Source organism: Drosophila mauritiana, chromosome 4 (assembly GCF_004382145.1).
Source record: "Drosophila mauritiana strain mau12 chromosome 4, ASM438214v1, whole genome shotgun sequence".
Taxonomy (NCBI): domain Eukaryota; kingdom Metazoa; phylum Arthropoda; class Insecta; order Diptera; family Drosophilidae; genus Drosophila; species Drosophila mauritiana.
In genome coordinates, this window is record NC_046671.1 from 547,541 (window position 1) to 571,383 (window position 23,843).

Below are 23,843 nucleotides of genomic sequence, written 5' to 3' on the forward strand. Positions count from 1 at the left end.
AACACAATAAATAAATGCCGCTATAAGTGCACGAACAAAAAATATTTGTATTTATTCAGCATTATTACATGTTTTAGGATAAACAAAATTTTAATCAAATACTTAAAAAGAATAATAAAATATGTATGTCAGAATAATTCGTTAGAGAAAGTTTTTTTTACGAACAGGCACATTCTACAACCTGCATATCACTCCACGTCGAGATTTTTAGCTTGTCGCTGTGGTCTTCGTCAACATGCAATATTTCTAGCATTTCAAGCTTTGAAGGTGCACAGCATGGACGGGGGGCTAATTTGTGATCTTCTTGCCATATTAGACTTTGCAGTAGGGCGTGGTGGTGGGCCGGATTGTGACGTGGAGGACATCTTCCGTGGCAGTACCCTGCATCGAATACCTTCGGCTGCAAAATGAATTCGAATCCCTTAATGTTCTTAAAGGCAACATCCAATTGATTTCTGCAACATCGTTGGTGCAATTTGTAACAGTTGTTGCTCCACTTATCTTTTCTCCAGGCGCTATCATGGTTTGAACGGTGATGCACGTATTGATCGCTTCTATTATTGGTCAGCATGATGTGGTGAACATCCGAGACGCCATGCTCTTGGGAATCTAGCGTTCCGTGTCCAATTATATTAAGAACTGGCATGAGGTTTAAGTGTTCGTCGCTTGAGGCGGGCGAGCGTGGTGGTGTTGACGAGCTGAAATCACTCAATATACGAGCCCCTATACTTTTACATTTATCACATTGAATTTCTATCCCCAAGTTTTCATGGCTTTTGTTCAACCAACTACGAACAGCTTTGGTCACGTCCAATTCTATCCACTGTGTTCGAGTTTCTTCGAAGCCAACATTTCCAAATTCAATTTTACGAGACGCTATCTTTCTTCGTCTATTCGCTGAAAGAAGTTGATATACTTTTAAAGTTAATTGCTGGCTAATATTTTTTTTAGATTGGTTCAAATTGACATCACCAAAATTACAGTGCCTTTCGATGTTATCTTTCCCAGAAATGTGACCGAGCTTATTTTTTCTAGATCCTGGCCCTCGTCGGAAATTTGTTGCCAACGATGAGCTATAGAGAAGCATAAGCCTAACATTGGCCTCGTCGATTTTATCATGGTGAAAATTTGCGTCTTGTGCATTTGTCAGTGGAAAGTGTAAGAGAATATTTGTTGTTTCCTGTTTGCCACGTAGTAAATCTCCATAACTTTGATGCTTTTTGGTTTGCTTTAACCTGTTAATTTTTTTAAGCGACCTTCTATGGCGCGATCGTTTGCTGCTTATGTCATTGAATTCGATTGTGGTAATGCTTAGAAAATGAAGGTCTCTTATAAAGGAAGCTCCCATGAAGTTGTTAAAATAGCTGTTGCCCTTCTCCTGGTTACTTCTTAGGCGACTTAAGTATTCTATATATTTGCTTGAATATTCAGCTTGGCTTATATTGACCTGTAAATAAATAATATCGTTTAGGTGGCCCCTTCTGTATACGGTTTCGTATAACACTGCACAACTTTCTTTTACAGAACGTGACAATGGCTGTAATTTAAATCTTACCTTTCTCATATCTGGTAATTTTTTAATTCCAAGGCCCTTTAAAACGAGGTGCTTTAGTCTGGCTTCATCTACTCTTTTTGGTGGCTTACTATGTCTCTTAGTTTCTAGGCCGATATCCCTAGTTTCTCTCGTTTGCCTACTTCGAATTGGTACGGTGTTTATCCACTGAACTGACAATTTTTTATTGAATAATTGAGGCAAGTTTTTTGACTGGCTTACATTAATCAGACTATATTTATTTGAACTGGCATTGTAGATTGAGTCTCTGCTTTCTTTGCTAAAGCTTTCAGATACATTTTGAAGACCCATTTTCGCAGTTGATTTGGCTCGGATTCTTGGATGTTGATTTGTTTTTAGTATCTTAGCTTCATTTTCTAAATTTTTAAGCTGCGAATTGGTAAACGTAATATTTTCTTTATGCTGATAGTATGAAAATACTGCTTTTGAATTTGACGTTTGGCGGAATATACCATGGCCACTGACTTGATGCTGAGTTGGCAACAATACAATCAATATAAACCATATTTTGTAAAGCTTTAGTGATTTATTACAAACTTGGGTGAGCTTAGCCTCAGCATTATCAGTAATAGGCGAATGTTTGCAAGGAGGTTCTCGTTCTTTAGAGTTTCTTATAGTTATGGTACGGTAAACATAAATATGCCACAAAATACTAACGATCCAGTTGGATCTGTTCCAATGCGATGGAATTTTTTTTATTGTACGGTTACTAACTTTACATTTATGTTGAAAAGAGTCGAACCACACAGCTGTTTCCTTATTTGGCGTTAAGTTTGGATTAATGTCTATTATCATGTTTTCTTCGCATGGCCATCAGGGTCCCTTTACTAATATTAATTATAAAAATGATTATCGTTCCACTTTTTCGATCTTCCAGTATGTACTCTTCTTCAAAATTACATATACGCATGCATACATATGTATATATGTACATACTTATGAACGTTGGCAAGTATCTACATATGTACGCTTAGAATCTCTGTAAAAATGTTCACATCCACATTCATTACTTATTAGGTTCAATTTGCACGAGTTTGTTGATTGCATTGACCTTTTTTTTTGGGAATTCGTTTACGGCAATTAATTTTAATAAACAAAAAATACTTTCGGTAAAAGTAAATACATGATCACAGTTTCTCGAAAATGTGTGTATATTTTCGTCTCGTTCCCACTCTCATTAACATTCTTGTACACATCGATACTGAACCTGTTCGGGCATTGCTTCAAATTCGACTAAAATACCCACAGCAAATGCTTACTTAACAGCAGCAATATGGACATCACACGCACCCACACATCTGCAGTGGACGCATGCACGTCTTACAAACACAAGAATTTCTGCGCGTAGAGTTTTGTGAACATGTGTACGTGCGTATTCACATCCAACATCCCTGACGTCTTGCTTGATTATACTCCGCCCGCCGTGCATTCACAGGATGGGCTCCCTTTCCTATAATCAGATCGGATCATGATCAGTACCCAGTCGGAAGTTCGATGAAGTCTGCTAGAAGCATTAAAATTCCTTTGGAAATATTAAGGAATATAAACAATAGAGAATGCTGTATTCGATTTCCCTGATTTCCATTGGATTTCCATTTTTCATTTTCATATTTCTGGTATATCAAAAGATATTGGAGAATAAAATGAGACAAAATTGTTTGGAATTGTTCAAAAGCGTGCGCGTGACCGTTTCGTCGCTTTGTAGGTGTAAGGAGGGGCGTGGCCAAAGTGTTTTTGGTATACCGATACAAATTGGCAAGATAAACAATAAAACGAAGAAAAAACATTTCAAGAATGCGAGGTGTCATTTTTGGTCGGTTTGTGTGTGGCAAATATTATTTTGGCAAATCAATAGAAATTTACATAAGTGTGGGCGTGCCAGTTTTGGGCGGTTTTAGGGCGTTAGAAAGGCGTGACAAACTTGCGCTGCGTCTATGTCTCTAGAAGTTGCATGCTTAATGGCAACATTCTTTCTTTTATAGTTCCTGAGATGTAGGCGTTTATACGAACACGGCCAGTTCGACTCGGCTATGGATCCTGATCAGGAATATAAGCATATGCTTTATATGCTCGGAAACGCTTCCTCCTGTCTGTTACATAGTTTTCAACGAATCTAATCTTTCCATTTACTCTACGAGTAACGGGCTTAAAAACCCTAAGGTGGCTCCATGGCTCATATTTTTACAATCGCGTATTTTCAGGTACAACCGGAAACTATGTTTTGCCTAACAGTTTTTCCTAATACTATCACCTTTTTTTGATTATATTTTAGTTTTTCTTTGTACTCGTAATTATATTGATATATTTAATATTGATATATTTGCTGACCAACGGTACTTAGGAAAAGTATATGACAAAAAAGAGTGCAGATAAAGAAGCACCTTCTTCTCTCTATTTTTATTTCTCTTCACTTGCATTTTACATTTTGAATCGTCAGAACCGTCAGAGTTTTCTGGTGTCTCAGAAATGTTTTAACGGATTTTAGTTATGGGTTTAGATTTTGCAGGTATGTACGTATGTTAATACATACATATGTATACATATTTCATATGAATTTAATTGTGAATTTTTCTTTCATTTAACAGCATTAAACAGATCATTTCAATTTCTATTTTACATTTTTTAATTCTTGTTCGTTGCTTTTTTCTAAAAGCGTTATATTTCTATCGATCTTGCAGATGTTGCCAGGATACAAAAAAATATACTAACACGGCAACTGATAGTGTTACTTATACAAGAAAAGAAATTTGTATTTCGGAAAACACGCCGAAGCCTTTCCGGGATGCTAACGAATGCGTTTTGAATTGGGATCAAAATACTTGAGAATACATATGTACATACATATTAAAAAACTTGTCTAGATGTGATTAACGTAAGTGCGTACTTCGTACTTCGAATTTTCCACATTTCTATATCAATTTCTCGTAGAGCAAAGGGGTATACTATAATCGTTAAAAATTATGAAGGAAGCGTTTCCGACCATAAATTTAAGGTATACATATATATATATATATATACATATATATGGTATGTCATATTTTTATTACTCTTGTAAGTTTCTGTCAATTTGCCAAAACACTTTTTGCTACGCTCTCTCTCTAACGCCCACAAATAGCAAATTTAACAAATCTGTCACGTTTCAGCTTAATATTTTTTTTCCCATTTTTACCGATATTTCAGAAAATATTGGAATCGTTTACACTTCCAGTTGATTAACGGGTATCTGATATTTGGTTAACTCGACTATACCGAGCAATGTTTTTGTTTAATGTAAATTTCATACTTTGTACATAATAACTTACTATTCAAAGAAGAATGCAGATTTTAAACAGATTTTAGGATTTTAACTTTACATTCTTAAATGCGAGCATTCACCTTTTAAACGCTTTTGAAAATAAATGGCATTGAGCTTATTCATTTTCCAAGTCGTTCTGGTAGACAAATATTTAACTTTCCCCTTTGTGAATGCTTTTTATGACTTCCAAGCTGGGCGTTATCTGGAAGGTTGGCGTGTATACAGATCTGAAAAAGGGGTTGGGTAAATTGGCTGAACCCCTTTTATTTGAGTATGTCAGCTTCTAAGGTTTTTAACTGTAAATGGGAAAAAAATTTGCTCGTGTATTGGTCCAAACCATAGATTCTTAACCCTGTATTAGCATTAGCATTTATGCTAACAAGAAAGAATGCTAAAGTCGAGTTCCCCGTTAATCAGAAACCCGTACTCAGCTGTAAGTGTAAAAGATTTTGATAATTTATGGAATATCGGTAAACATAATGAAATACAAAATATTTAGCGGATATTTATTTATTTGGGTGCAGATTGTAGAATTAATCTTCCAACACTGGAATCTCTTAGTAAAAGCACCTATCAAGCAGCTTATGTATTTGAAGCAGATCGATAGAATTGGAGGCATATTGACTAAGAGAATAAGAACAGTACATAGTGTAAATAAACAACGGGAATATACGTGATATGAACGTGATATGATATGCAAATTATAAAATTTCTTGAACATTCCTTTTAGGTCCAGACGGGGGCAGTAGCCCCCCCTGCAATACCATGGCGACGACCTTGTCGACTAGGCTTGATCGACCCCGATCAAGAATATACATATTTGATGTGTTCGGAGTTGCTTCCTTCTACTGGTTAGAATCTAGCATATACTCTACGAGTATCGGGTATAAAAAGTGTACTTATGTACATTAATATGTATGTATATGTATGTACATATGTGTATGTGACACATTCTTCACCTGGATATAAAATGGTATTAGTACGTATAGCTAAACGTCGAGATCTCAGAAGCAATAAAAGCTAGAATGTTGAGTCGGGTTACCCGACGTAATCGCTATATGAAGCCCGATGATGCTATACAAAATTGGATTCTTTCTTCCTCAGAGTTTTGATAAATATCATCGTTTTAATTTGGAAATCCAATATTTTGTACACCATGAGGGATTCTTTCGAAGTCATTTATTTTAAATATTCTTAATATAGTGCGTTTATCTTAGGATCTCTATTTGTGGGGTGCCTTGCACACTGGTATTCAGCAGACTTAAATATATATTTTAAATGGGTCAGTAAATTGTTAATGATTGTTTTGTGGGGGAAACCACAATTTAGTAGCGTAAATCTTATTTAATTTAACATCCGGAACTAAATTTGTAACACACCGTGTATTTACACAAACTTACCACTGCGCCTACGTCCCCATTGTTAAATTGGGCAATGTCTGAACCCCCTTCTTAAATCATTATTAAATTAAATTGTATGTAAAAACGTCAACTAACCAGCCCCCTTATTTTTAAGCGTCGCTTTTATTATCATCGCTACAATGGGGCAATCTCCGTTGCGGAACAGAGCATAGTATTAGGTAGCTTAGCTACTCAGTTTAATACCAGCAATTGCCCTGCGAGGGTGCTGTTTTTGTGACTCTGAACAAAGTCAAAAACGAGAGCAAAATCCGCAGTGTTTGATTGTCCTAGACTATCCGTTTGTCGTCCTTAATACTCATTAAAATTTATTGTCAAAATGTACACAAACTCCGCAAGTGATGGTGACGGAGGAGGAGATGTGCGTAAGCACGAATCTCTTGAAATGAGTAAAGAATTGGGCCACACAGCCAGCTTGCAGTCCAGCCCACCTACAACTACGGACACGTCCAATAAACAGCAGGTTAGTATATAAATTATAAAGGTGCTCATCCCCAAATACCTTATATATTATTATTGAATCTCACCATGTGAAATCTTTAATCACAGTTGGTTTTCTGGAATAATAATAAAAATATACGCTAATCAAATTGTGATAATGTAATGCTCTTAAAATTAAGTCCAAAGCTGAACCCATACATTAATCAAAATTTTTCTTTTAATTCGGCTGCTCAATTTTTGAGTACTTTCGGACTTTTTCTATATCAGATTGCGGGGAGGCTTCAAAGGAAAAAATTCACAAAGCTAATCAATCAATTCGCCCGTCGTCTAGTTGTTGGATTTTTTTTACACCTTTATGTTTGAAGTATTTGTTATATTTCAAAAACCTTTTATATACGAATTTGATGTCTTAAGCTAAAGACCTCGAACAAAAGATGTCTTCTTGTTGCTTCTGTTTCTCTGGTATTCTATTTATTTAACGACTGTTTTCTGTGGGTATCATACGTCTCAACTTATTAGAAGTAGTAATAAGTAGTAAATCGTAGTAGATATGATTCCGACCCTATAGATCGCCGTTCGCGCCAAATTCGACTTAATTAACTAACTAACTAACAGCATAAAACTCACTATTTTTAAACCCGACACTTGTAGATTATATACTTTTACTATAAGATGTGTTGACCTGTATAAATACCTGATCAGAATTAATTTCTAAGCTGCTCTGGCCGTGTCCGCTTGCCTGTTCTTATAAACATGGAGCCTGGACCGCCCATTTTTTCTTATATTCTTTAATATCTATCGATATGCGTGAAAAATTATGAAATTTCGCGTTCGCACTTCCACTAGTTGAGAATCGGGTATCTGATAGTCGGAGAACTCTACTACAGAATTCTCTTTTTTATTTTTTTTTGTTGATAAACAGGTCGCTATACTAGATTCGTTAAAAAGCTTGTAACAAGTAGAATGAATCGTTTCAGGATCAATAGCCGAGTTGATCTGGCAATTTTGAACGTCTCTATCTCAGGAACTATAAAAACCCTAGAAAGTTCAGATTAGGCATGCGGACTCTAGAGGCAAAGTAGCAGCGCAAGTTTTTATACCCGTTACTCGTAGAGTAAGAGGGTATACTAAATTCGTTGAAAAGTATGTAACAGGCAAAAGAAGCCGTTTCCGACCATATAACGTATATATATTCTTGATCAGCACAAATAGCCGAGCCCAACTTGCCATGTTCGTCTGTGCGTCCGTCGGTATGAACGTCTATAACTCAGAAACTATACAGGCTAGAAGGTTGAGATTAAATATAGTTTCCACAGATATAGACGCAGCGCCAGTTTGTTGATTCATGTTGTTACGCCCACAAGCCGCCCGAAACTGCCACGCCCACACGTTTGAACATATTTTTAAATATTTTGCGCATTTTATTCGTAAATCGATATCCCAAAAAATTTCGCGCTGCATTTTCATTAGCTGATTAACAGGTATCTGATAGTCGGGGAAGTCGACTATAGCATTCTCTTTTATTTAATTTCATTAATTTGTCTTACCAATTCCTATCGTTGCCCCAAGAACATATAGGCCGTGCCCCAAGTAGTGCGTACGTACCTACAAACATCCCAATACTGTTTTCAGCTTATAGTTTCTTTACCAATTTCTAAAGAAATGAAAGAAACATTTTGAAATTCCTCGTTCGCTTTTCCGCTAGCTGAGTGTCTAGTCTATCGTCTCCCTATTCTTAAACGTAGTTGCAGGATGTGTATTATAGCTGAGAAAAATTAAGGTTTGTGGGTATATTTGGACGTGGCAAAAAATTGTTTGGTCAATCTATAGAAATTTACAAGCCTAATAAAAATATGAAAAAATATCAAAACATTTTTTACTCGTTTTAATAACAACTGAGCAATATTTAGATTCGATTTAAAATCTAATCTGTACATTTTTATTTATATATATTTTATATTTTTCAGTTGGTAAAAATTGAGCAACTCCCCGATCGCGGATCATGGTCTTCCAAAATGGATTTCATACTATCAGTAGTGGGCCTAGCTATAGGTTTGGGAAACGTTTGGCGATTTCCCTATTTGTGCTACAAAAATGGAGGCGGTGCATTTATATTACCATACATTATAACGCTGTTTTTGGCAGGTATTCCAATGTTTTTCATGGAACTAGCTCTTGGTCAAATGTTGACAATTGGTGGACTCGGTGTATTCAAAATTGCGCCCATATTTAAAGGTAAGAAAATACTTTTGTTAGTCTTACCTTTGACTTTTACCATAAATACCTATTAAACGATTATAATTTACGCTTATTTGCAAGTAACGGCTATGCAATAAACAACATAAACACTTTTATATTGTATCTCTTTTAAAGGAATTGGGTATGCTGCTGCTGTGATGTCTTGTTGGATGAATGTTTACTATATTGTCATTCTTGCTTGGGCGGTATTTTACTTCTTCATGTCGATGAGAGCAGGTTTGTAATCGGTGTAATTTTAAATACACTAAAATCCCCTATTTTTTATACAAACAAAAATATTACCATCATTCAGATGTCCCTTGGAGAACGTGCAACAATTGGTGGAACACAGTCAACTGTGTCAGTCAATATGAAAGGAAAAATTTGCATTGCTGGGATAAGATTATCAACGGCACCACGCAAAAGGTTTGCTCCGTATCTGCTCTTAACATAACATCTTTAGAACTCACAGATCCAGTCAAAGAATTTTGGGAGTACGTAATTCACGTGCGAGTTCATTAAATCATTCAATAAAATGTTTTGTTTAAGGCGGCGAGCTCTTCAAATATCGCATGGTATTGAGGAGATTGGAAATATTCGCTGGGAGTTGGCTGGAACTTTATTACTTGTTTGGATCCTCTGCTACTTTTGTATTTGGAAGGGAGTAAAATGGACAGGGAAAGTAGTATATTTTACTGCCTTGTTTCCCTACGTTCTCCTGACGATTCTACTGGTTCGCGGAATTACATTACCTGGCGCTTTGGAGGGCATTAAATTTTATATAATTCCAAACTTTTCAAAGTTGACCAATTCTGAGGTAAGATAAGAGTTTTATTATTTTCATAAAAACAAAAAACTATAGTGTAGTTTCCCGACCAAGGTGGCCAATGTTCTTCGTATACCGAAGTATTAGTTAAGTCATATGTGCATACCATTAAATTAAAGTGTTGGCATGACAGATTTGTACGGTTTGTGGGCTTTAGAATGGGCGTGGCAACATTCTGAGAAACGTATACGTTTCTTCAACTTAACTTTCTACCATTTATATTTATAAAAACCTTCTTCCTTACCAATATACCATTTTACTCAACGAAGTGACGATCGATATAAGAAAAATGTCTGTGTCTATACTTTATAAATAATGGACTATAGCATTTTCTCTTGTCTTTTACTGAGTTCTTTATCGTATTCCAAAACAGTTTTGGAAAGTTTGAGTCCGGCAAAATTGAAGTAAACTAATGATGAATGCTATGGAATAAAAACATAGTCTTAGTTATATCATTGATAAAAAATCTTAAAATATGTTTTAGGTGTGGATCGACGCTGTCACCCAAATATTTTTCTCATACGGGCTTGGACTCGGTACTTTGGTGGCGTTAGGAAGTTACAACAAGTTTACCAATAATGTCTACAAGTAGGTCATCGCACTCAAATAAATATTAAATTTTGTTGGTAAAAAAATATTTCTAGGGACGCGCTTATTGTCTGCACAGTCAATTCTAGCACCAGTATGTTTGCTGGATTCGTAATATTTTCGGTAATAGGATTTATGGCTCACGAGCAACAGCGACCAGTGGCTGATGTAGCCGCATCAGGACCTGGCCTTGCATTTCTTGTTTATCCATCGGCAGTTCTGCAGTTACCAGGGTCTCCAATGTGGTCTTGCCTCTTTTTCTTCATGCTTCTGCTCATTGGATTGGACTCACAGTTTTGTACAATGGAGGGCTTTATCACTGCCATTATTGATGAATGGCCGCAGTTGCTGCGGAAGCGGAAAGAAATATTTATTGCTATTGTATGCGCTCTTAGCTACTTAGTGGGCTTAACCTGTATTACACAAGTATGTTATAAGGTGGGCACTGCTGGTCGTGCTTTATTCACTGGGTGTCCTTATTTTTTAGGGTGGCATGTATATCTTTCAAATATTGGATTCATATGCAGTTAGCGGTTTTTGCTTACTGTGGCTCATATTCTTTGAGTGTGTTTCAATATCTTGGTGCTATGGAGTGGATCGATTTTATGACGGAATAAAGGATATGATCGGATACTATCCCACTGTTTGGTGGAAGTTCTGCTGGTGTGTCACAACGCCCGCTATATGCTTGGTTAGTATTTTGATTAAATAATCATTTCTTATCTAATTATTTTTTTTTATAGGGAGTGTTTTTCTTCAACATAGTTCAGTGGACTCCTATTAAGTACTTGGACTACAGCTATCCATGGTGGGCGCATGCTTTTGGCTGGTTTACGGCGTTGTCATCAATGCTTTACATACCACTTTACATGTTTTGGTTGTGGAAACGAACTCCTGGTGAATTGAGTGAGGTAATCTTAATTAAATAGTAAACAACTGTTGCAGGACATTTGTAAGTTCTTCAAATATTTTTCAGAAAATTCGAGCTCTTGTACGGATAGACGAGGATGTAACCCGGTTACGTGAGAAAATGCTGAGAGAAGCTTATGTCAAGGAGATAGAATTTAATTCTTTATAGACGTTTTTAAGTTATCTCATATTGTTGTAAGGTACTTTTTGTTTGGCCATTCAATCAGTTAAATTTATTTAAATTAATTTTCTACAATTTGGAAAAAGACAACTTATTTTGAAAGTTTTCCTTTTCTTAAAATCAACTTCCCTATTTTGACATTTGCAATGAATCATTGTAACAGTTTTATATTTTCATTTATGTTCCCTTTATAACTCAGAACTAGTCTTTTTAATCAATCGCAAGGGGTCAAGGTTTTTCAATGGTTATTGCAGTGTTTTTTGTCGTACTTACTTAAGGTGGTATGCCAGAAATATCTAGAGTAATTAGAATCACGAATTTCTGAATATTCTGCTTCTGAAGCATAAACATATATATGAAGAATCCATGGAGTTCTAAAAGCCATTTGTCCCTCATGTTACATTGTGTGAATCACGCATTAAAGAATACGTGCATTAAATGATTTACAAAAGAAACATTATATAAACAATGTCCGTATATTCAGCAGCGACAGAGAGAAATTTTATTTATATATGCATCCCTTCCATTGTAAGTTTTAGTCCGCAGCAATAGACCCAGGATGTTTTTTGCATGGCTTATCAAGAATGACTTCCAGATCTGCATGGCTTTAACATGTCAACAGCAAAATCAAACTTTGGCTTTATCAGTGAGATAAACATCTTTTTCAAAACTATTACAGAATAGAAAGGGTTTTGAGATCTAGTTGTGTTTAGAAATAAGATATATTATCCGCAATGAAATTATGTAATGTAATGTTATGTAATAAGATTGACACCATATATATACAGAACTATTTTTGACAATGTCTTGACAGTGCTTTAGGCATTGCTATGTAATTTATCTATAAAATGTCAATATGTTGCTTAACGTGTCAAATAAATTGAATATATATCCACACAAGCCTTAATCGAAGATTAACGGGGTAGACTTTCCGATATCTGAAAGTCAAAGACTGGACGACATTCTTTTCTCACGTACATTAGATTTTATAAGTCTTTGTTTTTTCAAGAATCGCCAGTTTTAATTACGTATTTTATTAATTTACTGAGTTTTAAATTTTTTGGCAATGGGGACGGACATGAAACTATACTGAACACAGGGATTGTAGACGCTCTAGCCTTTCCGCACTGTAAAATAATTCACATATGAAGCTTGAATTTTAGGTGTACATACAATAAACGCTATGAATTACATATTTATTAGAAAACAGACACACACACACAATACACAAGTGTCATTTCACAAGAGTGAATATGGGCGTGTTGCTCAGTGACGTAAGTAAAGATGTTTTTCATACTCCCAAGCAAAACTCAAGAGGGATGCAGTGAAAATCAAGTAAAAATAAATAAATAAAACTCAACAGAGATGCATCCCTATGAAAGTCGAGCTTTCGGCATGCCGATTTGAGAGCCGTAGACGACGCAGAGCAAGCTTGTTTCACACCGTTGCTATACCCAAAACACGCCCAAAAACGGCCCCTTCCGCACTTTTGTTGTTTTTTTTTGGCTTGACAATTCTATCGATATGCCTAAAACAATTTGGCAACGCCAATCCCCCACAAACACCACAAACCCCAAAGCTGTCACGCCCACAATTTGGAAAATGTTCAGATTTTTTATTGCTATTTTAATTTTGAAATATCTTCTTAACTTCTGAGGAACGGGTATCTGATAAACGAGAAAATCGATCTTTCTTGTTTTGTAATTGAGTTTATATATTTTTAGCTCAACATTATCTTAGCTTTCTTTATAAATTTGTAATTTTATAATTTCCAAATGTATGTATGTAATATATAGTGTAATTTAATAGAATTAATTTCTTACATCCTTAAATCTTATTAAAAAATAGCTTAATATATTAGAATCTAGTTGGGTATTTATTATTGTTTTTGTTTCTAATGAAAGAAAACTTATTTTGTACTTATTTATCAAAACTAGATCGAATCGAAAAAATAATCATCAATACTACGAAGCATTAAACCTTCATAGTTTATTAATTCGTTGGCCTTTCGGAATGGTACATTTGCTACATGTGCGACGAAGTGCAGGCCTCTTTTGCTTGTTCATGCACCATGATGCGTAGCGTAGTTCCTCGGAAATTTCGATCCAAAATGAACGGTCAGGTGGGGTATAGTTCCTATCGCTTTCGAGGATCCCATCTTGATTGTATTTAGTATTAACGACCGATTGAGATGTTGTAGCTTTATGGTTGTATCGAAAGTTATACCAAAACTCGAAGAAAGCAACAACCGCAGCCACAATAATTCCAGCTATTAGCACTACAAATACGCCGCCTGTGTAATTGATTTATTACTGTTTAAAAACATTATGGTGATACTCAATTTACATTTATTTAAAGGTTCACATGGGGGTTTCAAAAAAGAAAAAATTATTATTCATACATGTACTTCAGTAATTACAGAGTATAAAGCTAAGGAACATATTTGACCGCATTATACCATTTACTAGTAGAGTAAAAGGGTATACCAGCTTCGTTGAAAAGTATGTACAAGCTGAAGAAAGCGTTTCCGAGTACATAAAGTATATATATTATAGATCAGGATCAAAACCCGAGTCAATATAGCCATGTCCGTCTGACCGTGTGAACGTCGAGATCCAAGGAACTATAAAAGCTAGAAAGTTGAGATTCAGCATACAGATTCTAGAGACACAACTTTGTTGACCCATGTTGCCCACTCTAACGCCCACACACCGCACAAAACTCCCACGCCCACACTTTTGAAAAATGTTTTCATATTTAATTTGCAAATTTCATAAACTTGTAAATAAAGCGTAACGGATATCTGATAGTCGGGGAACTGGAACTGTCTCTTGTTTTTCATTTTATCTGTTTTCTTGTTTTGGTTGCCAATGCCTATCGATGTGCCATGTGCCACTAGCTTAGTCACGGGTATCTGATAGTCAAAGAAATTGCCTTAGCATTCGCATACCATACCATTTGTATATATTTATTTTATGCCGTCTATATTAATGTTGTAATTGTTGTTATTTTAAGTTTACATATATTAAAACATTTCAATTCCATTTTCTGTTTTTTTTTTCTCTTTTTTTAACTGTAGATATTACAGCAACAAATGAATGAATACAAGTATCATTATTTGTTTACAAGCTTCGATTTGGAAACTTATGATCTGGAAGACTTTAAATATAATTTCGTGAACATTACATCGTTTCGATTGGTCGACACTGCGGATGTTGGAGTAAAGCAAATCTTGAAGGATATCGGATTGTATAGTCACCATATATTTAAAAAACCTTATTTGAATCTACACTTTACAAAATCAAACGTTCTTGAGGTAAGCCTAATAGAAATGACGTGGTAAGTACACTATAATAAAAGCGTTTCAACAAATCTTTAGTCAGAGCCAGCCCTAATGTTCGATTCGGTGTACGTTTTCGCGATTGGATTACAGACACTGGAACAATCACACTCTTTAACCCTTTCAAATATAAGCTGCGAAGAGGAAAACTCGTGGGACGGGGGTCTTAGTCTTATTAACTACTTAAATGCGGTGAGTTCGACTACAAAACAAGAAATAACATTTTATTAAAAATAGCGAAATTACATTTTTAAGTTTGGGGTGATTGTTTCAGTATGATATATGTATATGTATATCAAAAATTGTGCTCTACGATGAAAAAAGTTTACTTTACTCTAAAAATGTCTTGCATTACATTATGTGACGTTTAGTAATCCCAATAACAAAATCAAAATAACTTCCGAATATATAGAGGACACAACATTGAAAAATTACCGCAGAAAGTTAATCGTTTATAACCAAATATTTATTTTAAATCAACTGGTTAATGAGAAAGAATGCAATAAGTGTAAAAATAAAAAAAAAATTTAAAAAGCGGTCGAAGATCTAAAAGTTCGTTCGTCTGCATTTCCTTCAAAGGTAAAAGTAACAACGGATATTTCATATGAATTTCTTTTCTCAGACTCCAACATCTGTTTAAGCTAGGGATGTTTACTTAAATATCGAAATAAAATTTTTCAAAAATCGAACTTGTTGTTTCTATAAATATTTGGCGGCTTGTGGACGTTAGAGAGGGCGTGGTAGAGGGCTCAAGACTCTATCTTTTATAGTTCCGGAGATCGATGCGTTTATACGGACATGACCAGTTCGACTCGGCTATTGATCTTTATCAAGATATATGTACATACATATGCATATATGGTAGGAAACGTTTTCTTATACCTGTTACATACTTTTCAACGAATCAAGTAAACCCATTAACTACGAGTAACGGTTATAATCCAAACAACTGTGGTAAAAATAGGTCCCAAAAGAATATTCCTTATTTGCGTATTCACATATTTCACCCAAATACGAGTTACATTTCTAGCAAGGACTTGCAAAAATTTTTAAAAATATGTATACATAAATTAAATATGATTCTAATATAAATATGATAAATATCAAAGAATTTGCTATAAATATAAAATATATAATATAATATAATATAATAATTTAAATTGATTAAATTTTCGAGTTGGCGGTTTTAATCTAAACTATGCTTGGTAGAGAGTTTCTGTGAAGTTAAATTGACAAGGTGATTACCTTAGGAGGAGGAATATTTAATTCCATTTGTCGGCAGTCAAAACTGGAAAAGAGTTGATAAACAAACTAAAAAGTTTGCCATCGGCAAACCATTGACCATTGTCAATTTTTAGGAAAATTCGAACACAGTTGTTTTACCTATCCCCAAATCGAATTATAATGAAATTATTATTTAAGGATTACGTTTTGAATGCCAACAATAGCGTCACTGTAGAGTTTTACCATTCGTATTTATGCTTTATATTTATATGTATTACCTTAAAATTGATTAGGTGAGTAACGGATAATAAGTATTAAAGCAAATCCTTGGAAAAACATCATTATCAAGTGGACAATAATAAGCAATAACTTACAAGCAAACAGCATATTTGCCTTAAGACAACAGTAGTACATATAAGCCAATTGCATTGTGAAAACTTACCTATGCTCTCCAGACCAAGTGAATTAGCTTTTGATTGCTTGCTTGTGTTTTTGCGAGTACATGTTTCATCAGTGTTTTTCCACCACTTATCATACAACATTTGAATGTCACCCCTTTCTTGGAGCTCAAGTATAGCCAATGAAATTTTATCTCGCCAAGGCGAACCTTTTGGTGTAGCGATACCATAACCTACAGAAGTGTTAAATAGAAATGTACACAAGAGGAAACGATTTACAGACTTGATAAGTTTACAAAAATAGATATCATTTTAATATTTTTGTAGTTATTTTTAAAAATTTGTAACTTTATCCACATCGCTAAGCACCCGTATTGTTCAAATCACATTCTTTTACGTTGGGGAAACAACGAAGGCAAATTGTCATACCTTTTGTATCTAAAAGTCCTCCGATTTGCGTCAAATTGCAATCCCTCTGAACGATGTAATCAAGCATTGTGGATTCCATCAAAAACGCATAATTACCTTGATTTACTCGCTTAATACCATCCTCATAAGTAGTCGTAAATGCAGATGGTTTTTTGTTATCCATGCTTCTCCAAATTTTTTTGTAAGTTTCAATCACTGAGTCCTACACAATGAATGTATTTAGTCATCAAAGAAGATTTGTCACTTAACTAGTTGCATACCCGAAAAAATGTCATTGTAGATCCGCTATCTAGAGTGCCATAAGAAATCTCAGTTTGAGAAGCCAAATCCTCTGCGTTCTCAATAGGATTAATCATGCGCTCCGTTGTCAAAAAAGCTGCTAGATTAGCGGTGTAAGATGCGACAATAATAAGTGAAAAAAAACCCCAAGTACTGCTAATTATTCGAGTCGACATAGCTCGTGGATAAATATCAGGAGACTGTTGCATAAAAGTCCCTATGGTAAACCAAAAACTGTCAGTCAGGGAGAACTGGTTGCCAATAGAAATATTTTCTAGATCGCAGGCGTTGATGCACTTCCACTCGATAGGCGAAAGTTTTCCAACAATATATATGCAGAGAGACACAAGAAAATATGCAATTAGCACATATATCCAAATCTCAATCGCTAATGGATTCATAAAAGAAAACAGTCTCGTTGGCTCTGATGTTGGGACCTTGAACAAGAACAAGAAAAGTCTTTTCTATTAACATAATCATCTATACTAAAAGGAAATTTGTGCATACCTTAAATAAAATACTTATCCCCAAGTTCATAAATGGTTTGGTAAAATCAATGACGCTTTCTCTTGCATACGTTATAGTCATGGATCCAACTGCCAGGTCCGCCTTCTAAGTATATTTATAAGTGTTATTTGTCACTTGAAAAAATCCGAAAAAAATAAAAAATATAAACAAACTTACATATTTCATCAGCTGAGCGACCATTCCGTTCCATTCCCCAGTTTCAGGGTCCTTGGCCCCATACTTTCTATCCGGTACCAGATCCAGTATGTAGTCAAACCCAACTTCCCGAGAAATGGTTTCCAATATATCTACGCAAAAACCATAAAATCGTTCGTTTCCCGTAAAATTCTTGCCATAATGCATCATTACATATGGTGTTTCCTAGAAATTAACTTTACAATTACTTTTAAAAATTTGTATTCGTCGTCCTCACAAACCAGAATTGTTATCACTACAAGTGTCACATTCATGGACCCTGCATCGAAAAACATTGATGGTTCAGTTATATTCAGATGCCCATGAGGGGTCCATTCCCCGACTTTTACAATGGAATGTTGCTTTAATTTAATTAAGTCCAACTTGAACTGGACCCGCTGGCCATCTTTAAACTGAATCGGACCTGTCAGACCTTTCCATTCAACCTTAAGGAGTATAAAAATGAATAAACATAATTATAAAACATTTTATGTATACAAAATATTTAAGCAAAAATATAAATAAAAACAAAAGAGAATGCTATAGTCGAGTTCCCCGACAATCAGATACCCATTACTCAGCTAGTGTGAATGCGAACGCGAAATTTCATCATTTTTCTGGGATATCGATAGAGTGGGAACTCATGTTCCAATGAGTGGGCGTGACCGTGACATGGCTAAATCGACTCAGCTATTGACTTTATATAGTCGGAAACGCTTCCTTCTGCCGGTTACATAATTTTTAACGATCTAGTGTTCAATTTTACTCTAACGAGTATAACGTGGGCCAAATATGCAGAAAGACTAATAAAATAAGCGTCTACGTTATATCTTTTTAGCCCTTATAATTCCAGTGAATACAACGTTTACACTGGCAGTCAGATGGATATATGCAGATCGACTCGGCTAGTGACCTAGATCAACAATATATGTACTTTATTGGGGAAAAACGTTTCCATATTCTTTAGTAAATATATTTGTTTACACTAAAAATTGATGTTCATTGGCTGAATCCTTTGGACAAACCATTATTTTTTCAAAATGGCACGCGACAGGTAAGTTGATAAGAACTTTTTTTTAAATTCCCGTCGCTTTCTTTATTCAAGATTTGTATAAAATCTTAATCATACAGTAAGATTCGTATAGTACTAGATTCGTTGAATTTCGTTGAAAATTAGCATGAATCAATTTCCACAGCTATCCCAAACATTTATTTGCCACGCCCTCTCTAACCCCCACAAATACTTTTTTTTATTTTATTTTCCGATATCTATTGATAAAAATTATAAAATTTCGCTTTGGCATTTTTACTAGCTGAGCCACGGCATCTATTAGTCGGGGGAACTCCACTATAACAATCTCTGCCATTTTACACTTTAAACATATGTATATAGTACGTAAGTTAGTAAGATGGTAAGTTCAGGATTAGACATTCTGGTGACGCCTAAACTCGCGTCCGAGCACGCCTCTGGGTACCAAACATTTATTTTAGTAAAGTATTTACAAAAATATTTAAAGGAACAATAATTTTTGATAAATTTTATTTTGATCCCTAGCTTAAACAGATGTTGGAGTCTGAGCAATGAAATTCATATGAAACATCCGCCGCTTTTTAAAATTTTATTTTACTTTTATTAAAAAAATTTTTGGTTATAAACCATTAACTTTCTGCGGTAATTTTTCAATGTTGTGTCCTCTATATATTCGGAAGTTATTTTGATTTTGTTATTGGGGTTACTAAACGTCACATAATGTAACATTTTTAGAGTAAAGTAAACTTTTTTCATCGTAGAGCACAATTTTTGATATACATATACATATATCATACTGAAACAATCACCCCAAACTTAAAAATGTAATTTCGCTATTTTTAATAAAATGTTATTTCTTGTTTTGTAGTCGAACTCACCGCATTTAAGTAGTTAATAAGACTAAGACCCCCGTCCCACGAGTTTTCCTCTTCGCAGCTTATATTTGAAAGGGTTAAAGAGTGTGATTGTTCCAGTGTCTGTAATCCAATCGCGAAAACGTACACCGAATCGAACATTAGGGCTGGCTCTGACTAAAGATTTGTTGAAACGCTTTTATTATAGTGCACTTACCACGTCATTTCTATTAGGCTTACCTCAAGAACGGTTGATTTTGTAAAGTGTAGATTCAAATAAGGTTTTTTAAATATATGGTGACTATACAATCCGATATCCTTCAAGATTTGCTTTACTCCAACATCCGCAGTGTCGACCAATCGAAACGATGTAATGTTCACGAAATTATATTTAAAGTCTTCCAGATCATAAGTTTCCAAATCGAAGCTTGTAAACAAATAATGATACTTGTATTCATTCATTTGTTGCTGTAATATCTACAGTTAAAAAAGAGAAAAAAAAACAGAAAATGGAATTGAAATGTGTTAATATATGTAAACTTAAAATAACAACAATTACAACATTAATATAGACGGCATAAAATAAATATATACAAATGGTATGGTATGCGAATGCTAAGGCAATTTCTTTGACTATCAGATACCCGTGACTAAGCTAGTGGCACATGGCACATCGATAGGCATTGGCAACCAAAACAAGAAAACAGATAAAATGAAAAACAAGAGACAGTTCCAGTTCCCCGACTATCAGATATCCGTTACGCTTTATTTACAAGTTTATGAAATTTGCAAATTAAATATGAAAACATTTTTCAAAAGTGTGGGCGTGGGAGTTTTGTGCTGTGTGTGGGCGTTAGAGTGGGCAACATGGGTCAACAAAGTTGTGTCTCTAGAATCTGTATGCTGAATCTCAACTTTCTAGCTTTTATAGTTCCTGGGATCTCGACGTTCACACGGACGGACGGAATATATACCTTATATGGTCGGAAACGCCTCCTTCTGAGTGTTTCATACTTTTCAACGAATACCCTTTTACTCTACTCTAATCAAACAAGTCTTAATAAGTGTGGCCGTGAAGTTTTGTGCGGCTTGTGGCGTTAAAGTGAAACCAACGATAAGCAATACTTAAAAATGGCTCATTGTTACAAATGTTGCCCTTAAGTCATTTTGAATACCCTCAATATTAAAATGTTACTTACAGTTTTTAACAAAATGGAAATACCGTTCGAGTTTGTATCAATAATAATATTATGTATTTCTTTTCCTTTAAATTCGTTTAATGCGGATACATATGAATCTCGAGAAACTTGTCGCATATGAACTTCTCCGTGAAATGACCGGGATAGCTGATGCAAGTTTATAATTCCTGTAACAAGTTTTTTAGAAAGAGAAAGCTATAGTCGTGTTCCTGTTATTCAGCTAGTGGAAATACGAAGGAGAAATTTGAACGTATTTTAGCAAGTCGATAGAAATTTACAAGAAAAATAATAAAATCAATAAAATTCAAAAGCGTATGGCATGATTATAAAAATTGGCAAAAAAATTATGAAGACCAAAAGAAAAAACAATATATATAGAGTAGGTGTGGCCCATATATATCGATATTTGGCCCACCATATCGATAACATAAAATTATAATACATGTAATAAAATGTACAATATTAAGGCATTTTCTAAAATTGTGGGTGTGGGGGTTAAAGTGTGCGTGGCAATTTTATGAAACGTACTTGCACAAACCAGGGATCCCTAGATTAGGCATGTTCTTTTTTGGGCGGAATAACTTTCGGCTATACCAAAGCCATTAGAATAATTTTAGTGTATTCGGTTATACATTATATATCAATAGTTTGGGAATTTCAAGTGCTTTCAATGCTCCAAAAAGTGTAAAAGCCTAAGCCTGTATAGCTTTTAATATGTTATATTTAAATAAAATACGTATGAAAAGAAAGATGAAAGAACTCAAATGAAAACGGCTTTTCAATGACTGAAAGCATAATTCTGTACCCCCAGGTGTCTAAATAGCTGAACGTTATTGGCGGCCGAAATTAAGCCTTTTCATTTTTAAAAATTCGCGAAAATCTTGTTCATGTTCGTAGAATATTTTTTTAAGGAATCATTACAACTCGACAATCGTATGCTTTGTAAATGCTTTTTTTGAGTGAAGGACAATTTTTAGATTCTGACTTGTACAGTTTCACCGCTTTCTACTAAGCCTTATATTTTTTATTGTTTATAATTTTATTAAATTTGTATGCAATACCCTAAGTTTTTGTTTTATTGTTGAATCACACGTTAACATCAGAGAACCACAGAAAAATTAAATTTATTCTTGTATATGATATTTGACTTAGCACACTTTCCTGGTTTTTGCACGGATTTTTCCACAAGGCTTGTGCCTAATAAAATAATAACTTTATTTTGTTAAGTTGTTAAATAAAAACTAGAAAGAACGCTACAGTCGAGTTCCCCGTCTATCAGATACTGTTACTCAGCTAGCCCAAAGCGAGACCGAGGATTTTCAAAATTTTTCCGGAATATCCGTAGAAATTGGGAAAATATTGAAAAAATGTTGGGCGGATTTTGGGTGTTAGAGTGGGCGTGGCAACATGGGTGAACAAACCTGCGCTCCGTCTATGTCTTTAGAACCTGTATGCTTAATCTCAACCTTCTACCTTTTATTGATCTTGAGATCTCGACATTCATAGACGGACATGGCCAGTTCGACTCAGATATTGATCCCGATCAAGAATATATATACTTTATGTGGTCGAAAGTGCTTCCTTCTGCCTGTTACATACGTTTCACCGAATCTAGTATACCCTTTTACTCTACTATTGACGTGTATAAATATTGTTATCTGAAGGGATAACAAGGGAATTGAAAGCTTTTACATCTTCGAAGGTGAAACACTTGTTCTCAAAATTGAGATAAGTAGTCATTTGGAAACTGAGAACGCGTCGATCTCGATCTGACTATCTTAAATGTAATGGGTGTTGTGGTTTCTAGTACTTTAAGAACAAAAACGAAGAAATGATGAAGATTCTCGCTTCAACTACGTTGAACACGTGTGCCACCGAAGATAACGCTCACAAGATACCCAAAACTTTCTTGGCCCCACTTTTGTTTGTAGGAGTCTTGGCATCGTAACGGGCACCAAAAACTGAATTTAACAACACTTGGATTTAACAACTTGGGACTTACCATTTTCTTTTTCATGCAAGATCCCAAAGCGTGTCCAATTTAAATACTGTATTACATCGTTAAAGGCATAATTTACATATTGCTTCGATGGATAGACGTTAATAGAAAAGTCATGGGCAGACCGACCTATGTTTGGGATGTCCAGTGCATCGCAAATTGAATTTATATGGGTCGCCAAAACAGAGTCAGTTGGACTAAAAACCGCTTGAACCCCAACTTGTATAAGTTTGCACACTAGAAGACAGATTACGTTTTAAGTAATTATTTCCCAATCATAATCTTACCTTTTTGAACTGTCTCGAAAGAGTCAAATCGGTTTACGTATTCAACATAGTAATCAATAGTAGTCTCAGGCAAAAGGCTTTTGTCCATATTAAGTCTATGAATAGCGTATCTAAACGCTAACTCCGAGTTATACATTCCAGGCTGGTTTGAAAATATTGCGCCTTAAATAAAATATTAGAAGATTGATTCTACTAATTTCTGAACGGTTTACCAACTCTGACCAAGGGTGGTACTCCCAAGGTGTATGAAAGGAACTGAAGCAGTAATAAGCCGCTCGCTATGAACATTGCGAGTACAACCGCTTCGGCAAAAAAGAAACGACTGGCTTAAAATCATGTTGTCTATTTTGCAGTACGAAAACTACAGCTGAAGCCGCACAAGAGTATAGAACGGGAACGAAAAAATGTTCCGAATGTAAAATACCGTTGTTATTATTTTTTCGCTTCTATTAATAAACAACATTTAAGAAAAATTTATTTTGCTCTGCGAAAGTGGTATAACATTTTCTACTTCTTGTCACACTAGAAGTTGAATATCAAATTGATTAAACGTTTTTATTTACAAACCGAGCACAACCAGTTTATGTGGGTTGGGATTGATAATAAGAACAACATGCTCTTTCTCTGAATAAT

General features: G+C 34.9%; 3 protein-coding genes across 14 annotated transcripts; 1 reads left to right on the forward strand and 2 right to left on the reverse strand.

Annotated features, from left to right (window-relative positions):
- Positions 1–15: 15 nt before the first annotated feature.
- On the reverse strand, positions 16–2,807 carry LOC117146311. Its single transcript, XM_033312360.1, has 2 exons — positions 1,556–2,807; positions 16–1,447 (listed from the first exon to the last, which is right to left on the reverse strand). Exons 1-2 carry the CDS (start codon positions 2,366–2,368, stop codon positions 158–160), a joined length of 2,103 nt encoding a protein of 700 aa, XP_033168251.1. The 5' UTR covers positions 2,369–2,807; the 3' UTR covers positions 16–157.
- Positions 2,808–2,912: 105 nt separating this feature from the next.
- LOC117146312 (sodium- and chloride-dependent GABA transporter 1) lies at positions 2,913–12,347 on the forward strand. 5 transcript variants are annotated; one of them, XM_033312363.1, is made up of 11 exons: positions 2,913–3,189; positions 5,599–5,763; positions 8,873–8,962; positions 9,101–9,202; positions 9,279–9,459; positions 9,515–9,782; positions 10,276–10,379; positions 10,436–10,805; positions 10,867–11,070; positions 11,123–11,290; positions 11,356–12,347. In XM_033312363.1, exons 2-11 carry the CDS (start codon positions 5,634–5,636, stop codon positions 11,455–11,457), a joined length of 1,719 nt encoding a protein of 572 aa, XP_033168254.1. In that variant the 5' UTR covers positions 2,913–3,189; positions 5,599–5,633; the 3' UTR covers positions 11,458–12,347. The 5 variants fall into 5 exon arrangements, with proteins under 5 accessions (XP_033168254.1, XP_033168253.1, XP_033168256.1 ...); XM_033312362.1 differs by having other exon boundaries at positions 5,599–5,719; XM_033312361.1 differs by lacking the exon at positions 2,913–3,189 and having other exon boundaries at positions 5,683–6,749; positions 8,695–8,962; positions 11,356–12,346.
- An 888-nt stretch (positions 12,348–13,235) lies between these two features.
- On the reverse strand, positions 13,236–23,790 carry LOC117146308 (glutamate receptor ionotropic, kainate 2). Of its 8 annotated transcripts, none has more exons than XM_033312350.1 (13): positions 23,423–23,520; positions 23,211–23,372; positions 22,927–23,160; positions 20,925–21,091; positions 19,966–20,202; positions 19,750–19,848; positions 18,084–18,287; positions 17,824–18,027; positions 17,647–17,751; positions 17,121–17,576; positions 16,861–17,062; positions 16,476–16,664; positions 13,236–13,762 (listed from the first exon to the last, which is right to left on the reverse strand). In XM_033312350.1, the coding sequence occupies exons 1-13, from the start codon at positions 23,496–23,498 to the stop codon at positions 13,452–13,454; spliced, it is 2,646 nt and encodes an 881-aa protein (XP_033168241.1). In that variant the 5' UTR covers positions 23,499–23,520; the 3' UTR covers positions 13,236–13,451. The 8 variants fall into 8 exon arrangements, with proteins under 8 accessions (XP_033168241.1, XP_033168242.1, XP_033168243.1 ...); XM_033312351.1 differs by having other exon boundaries at positions 16,957–17,062; positions 19,750–19,902; XM_033312352.1 differs by having other exon boundaries at positions 19,750–19,902; positions 23,427–23,508.
- Between the last annotated feature and the right edge of the window lie 53 nt (positions 23,791–23,843).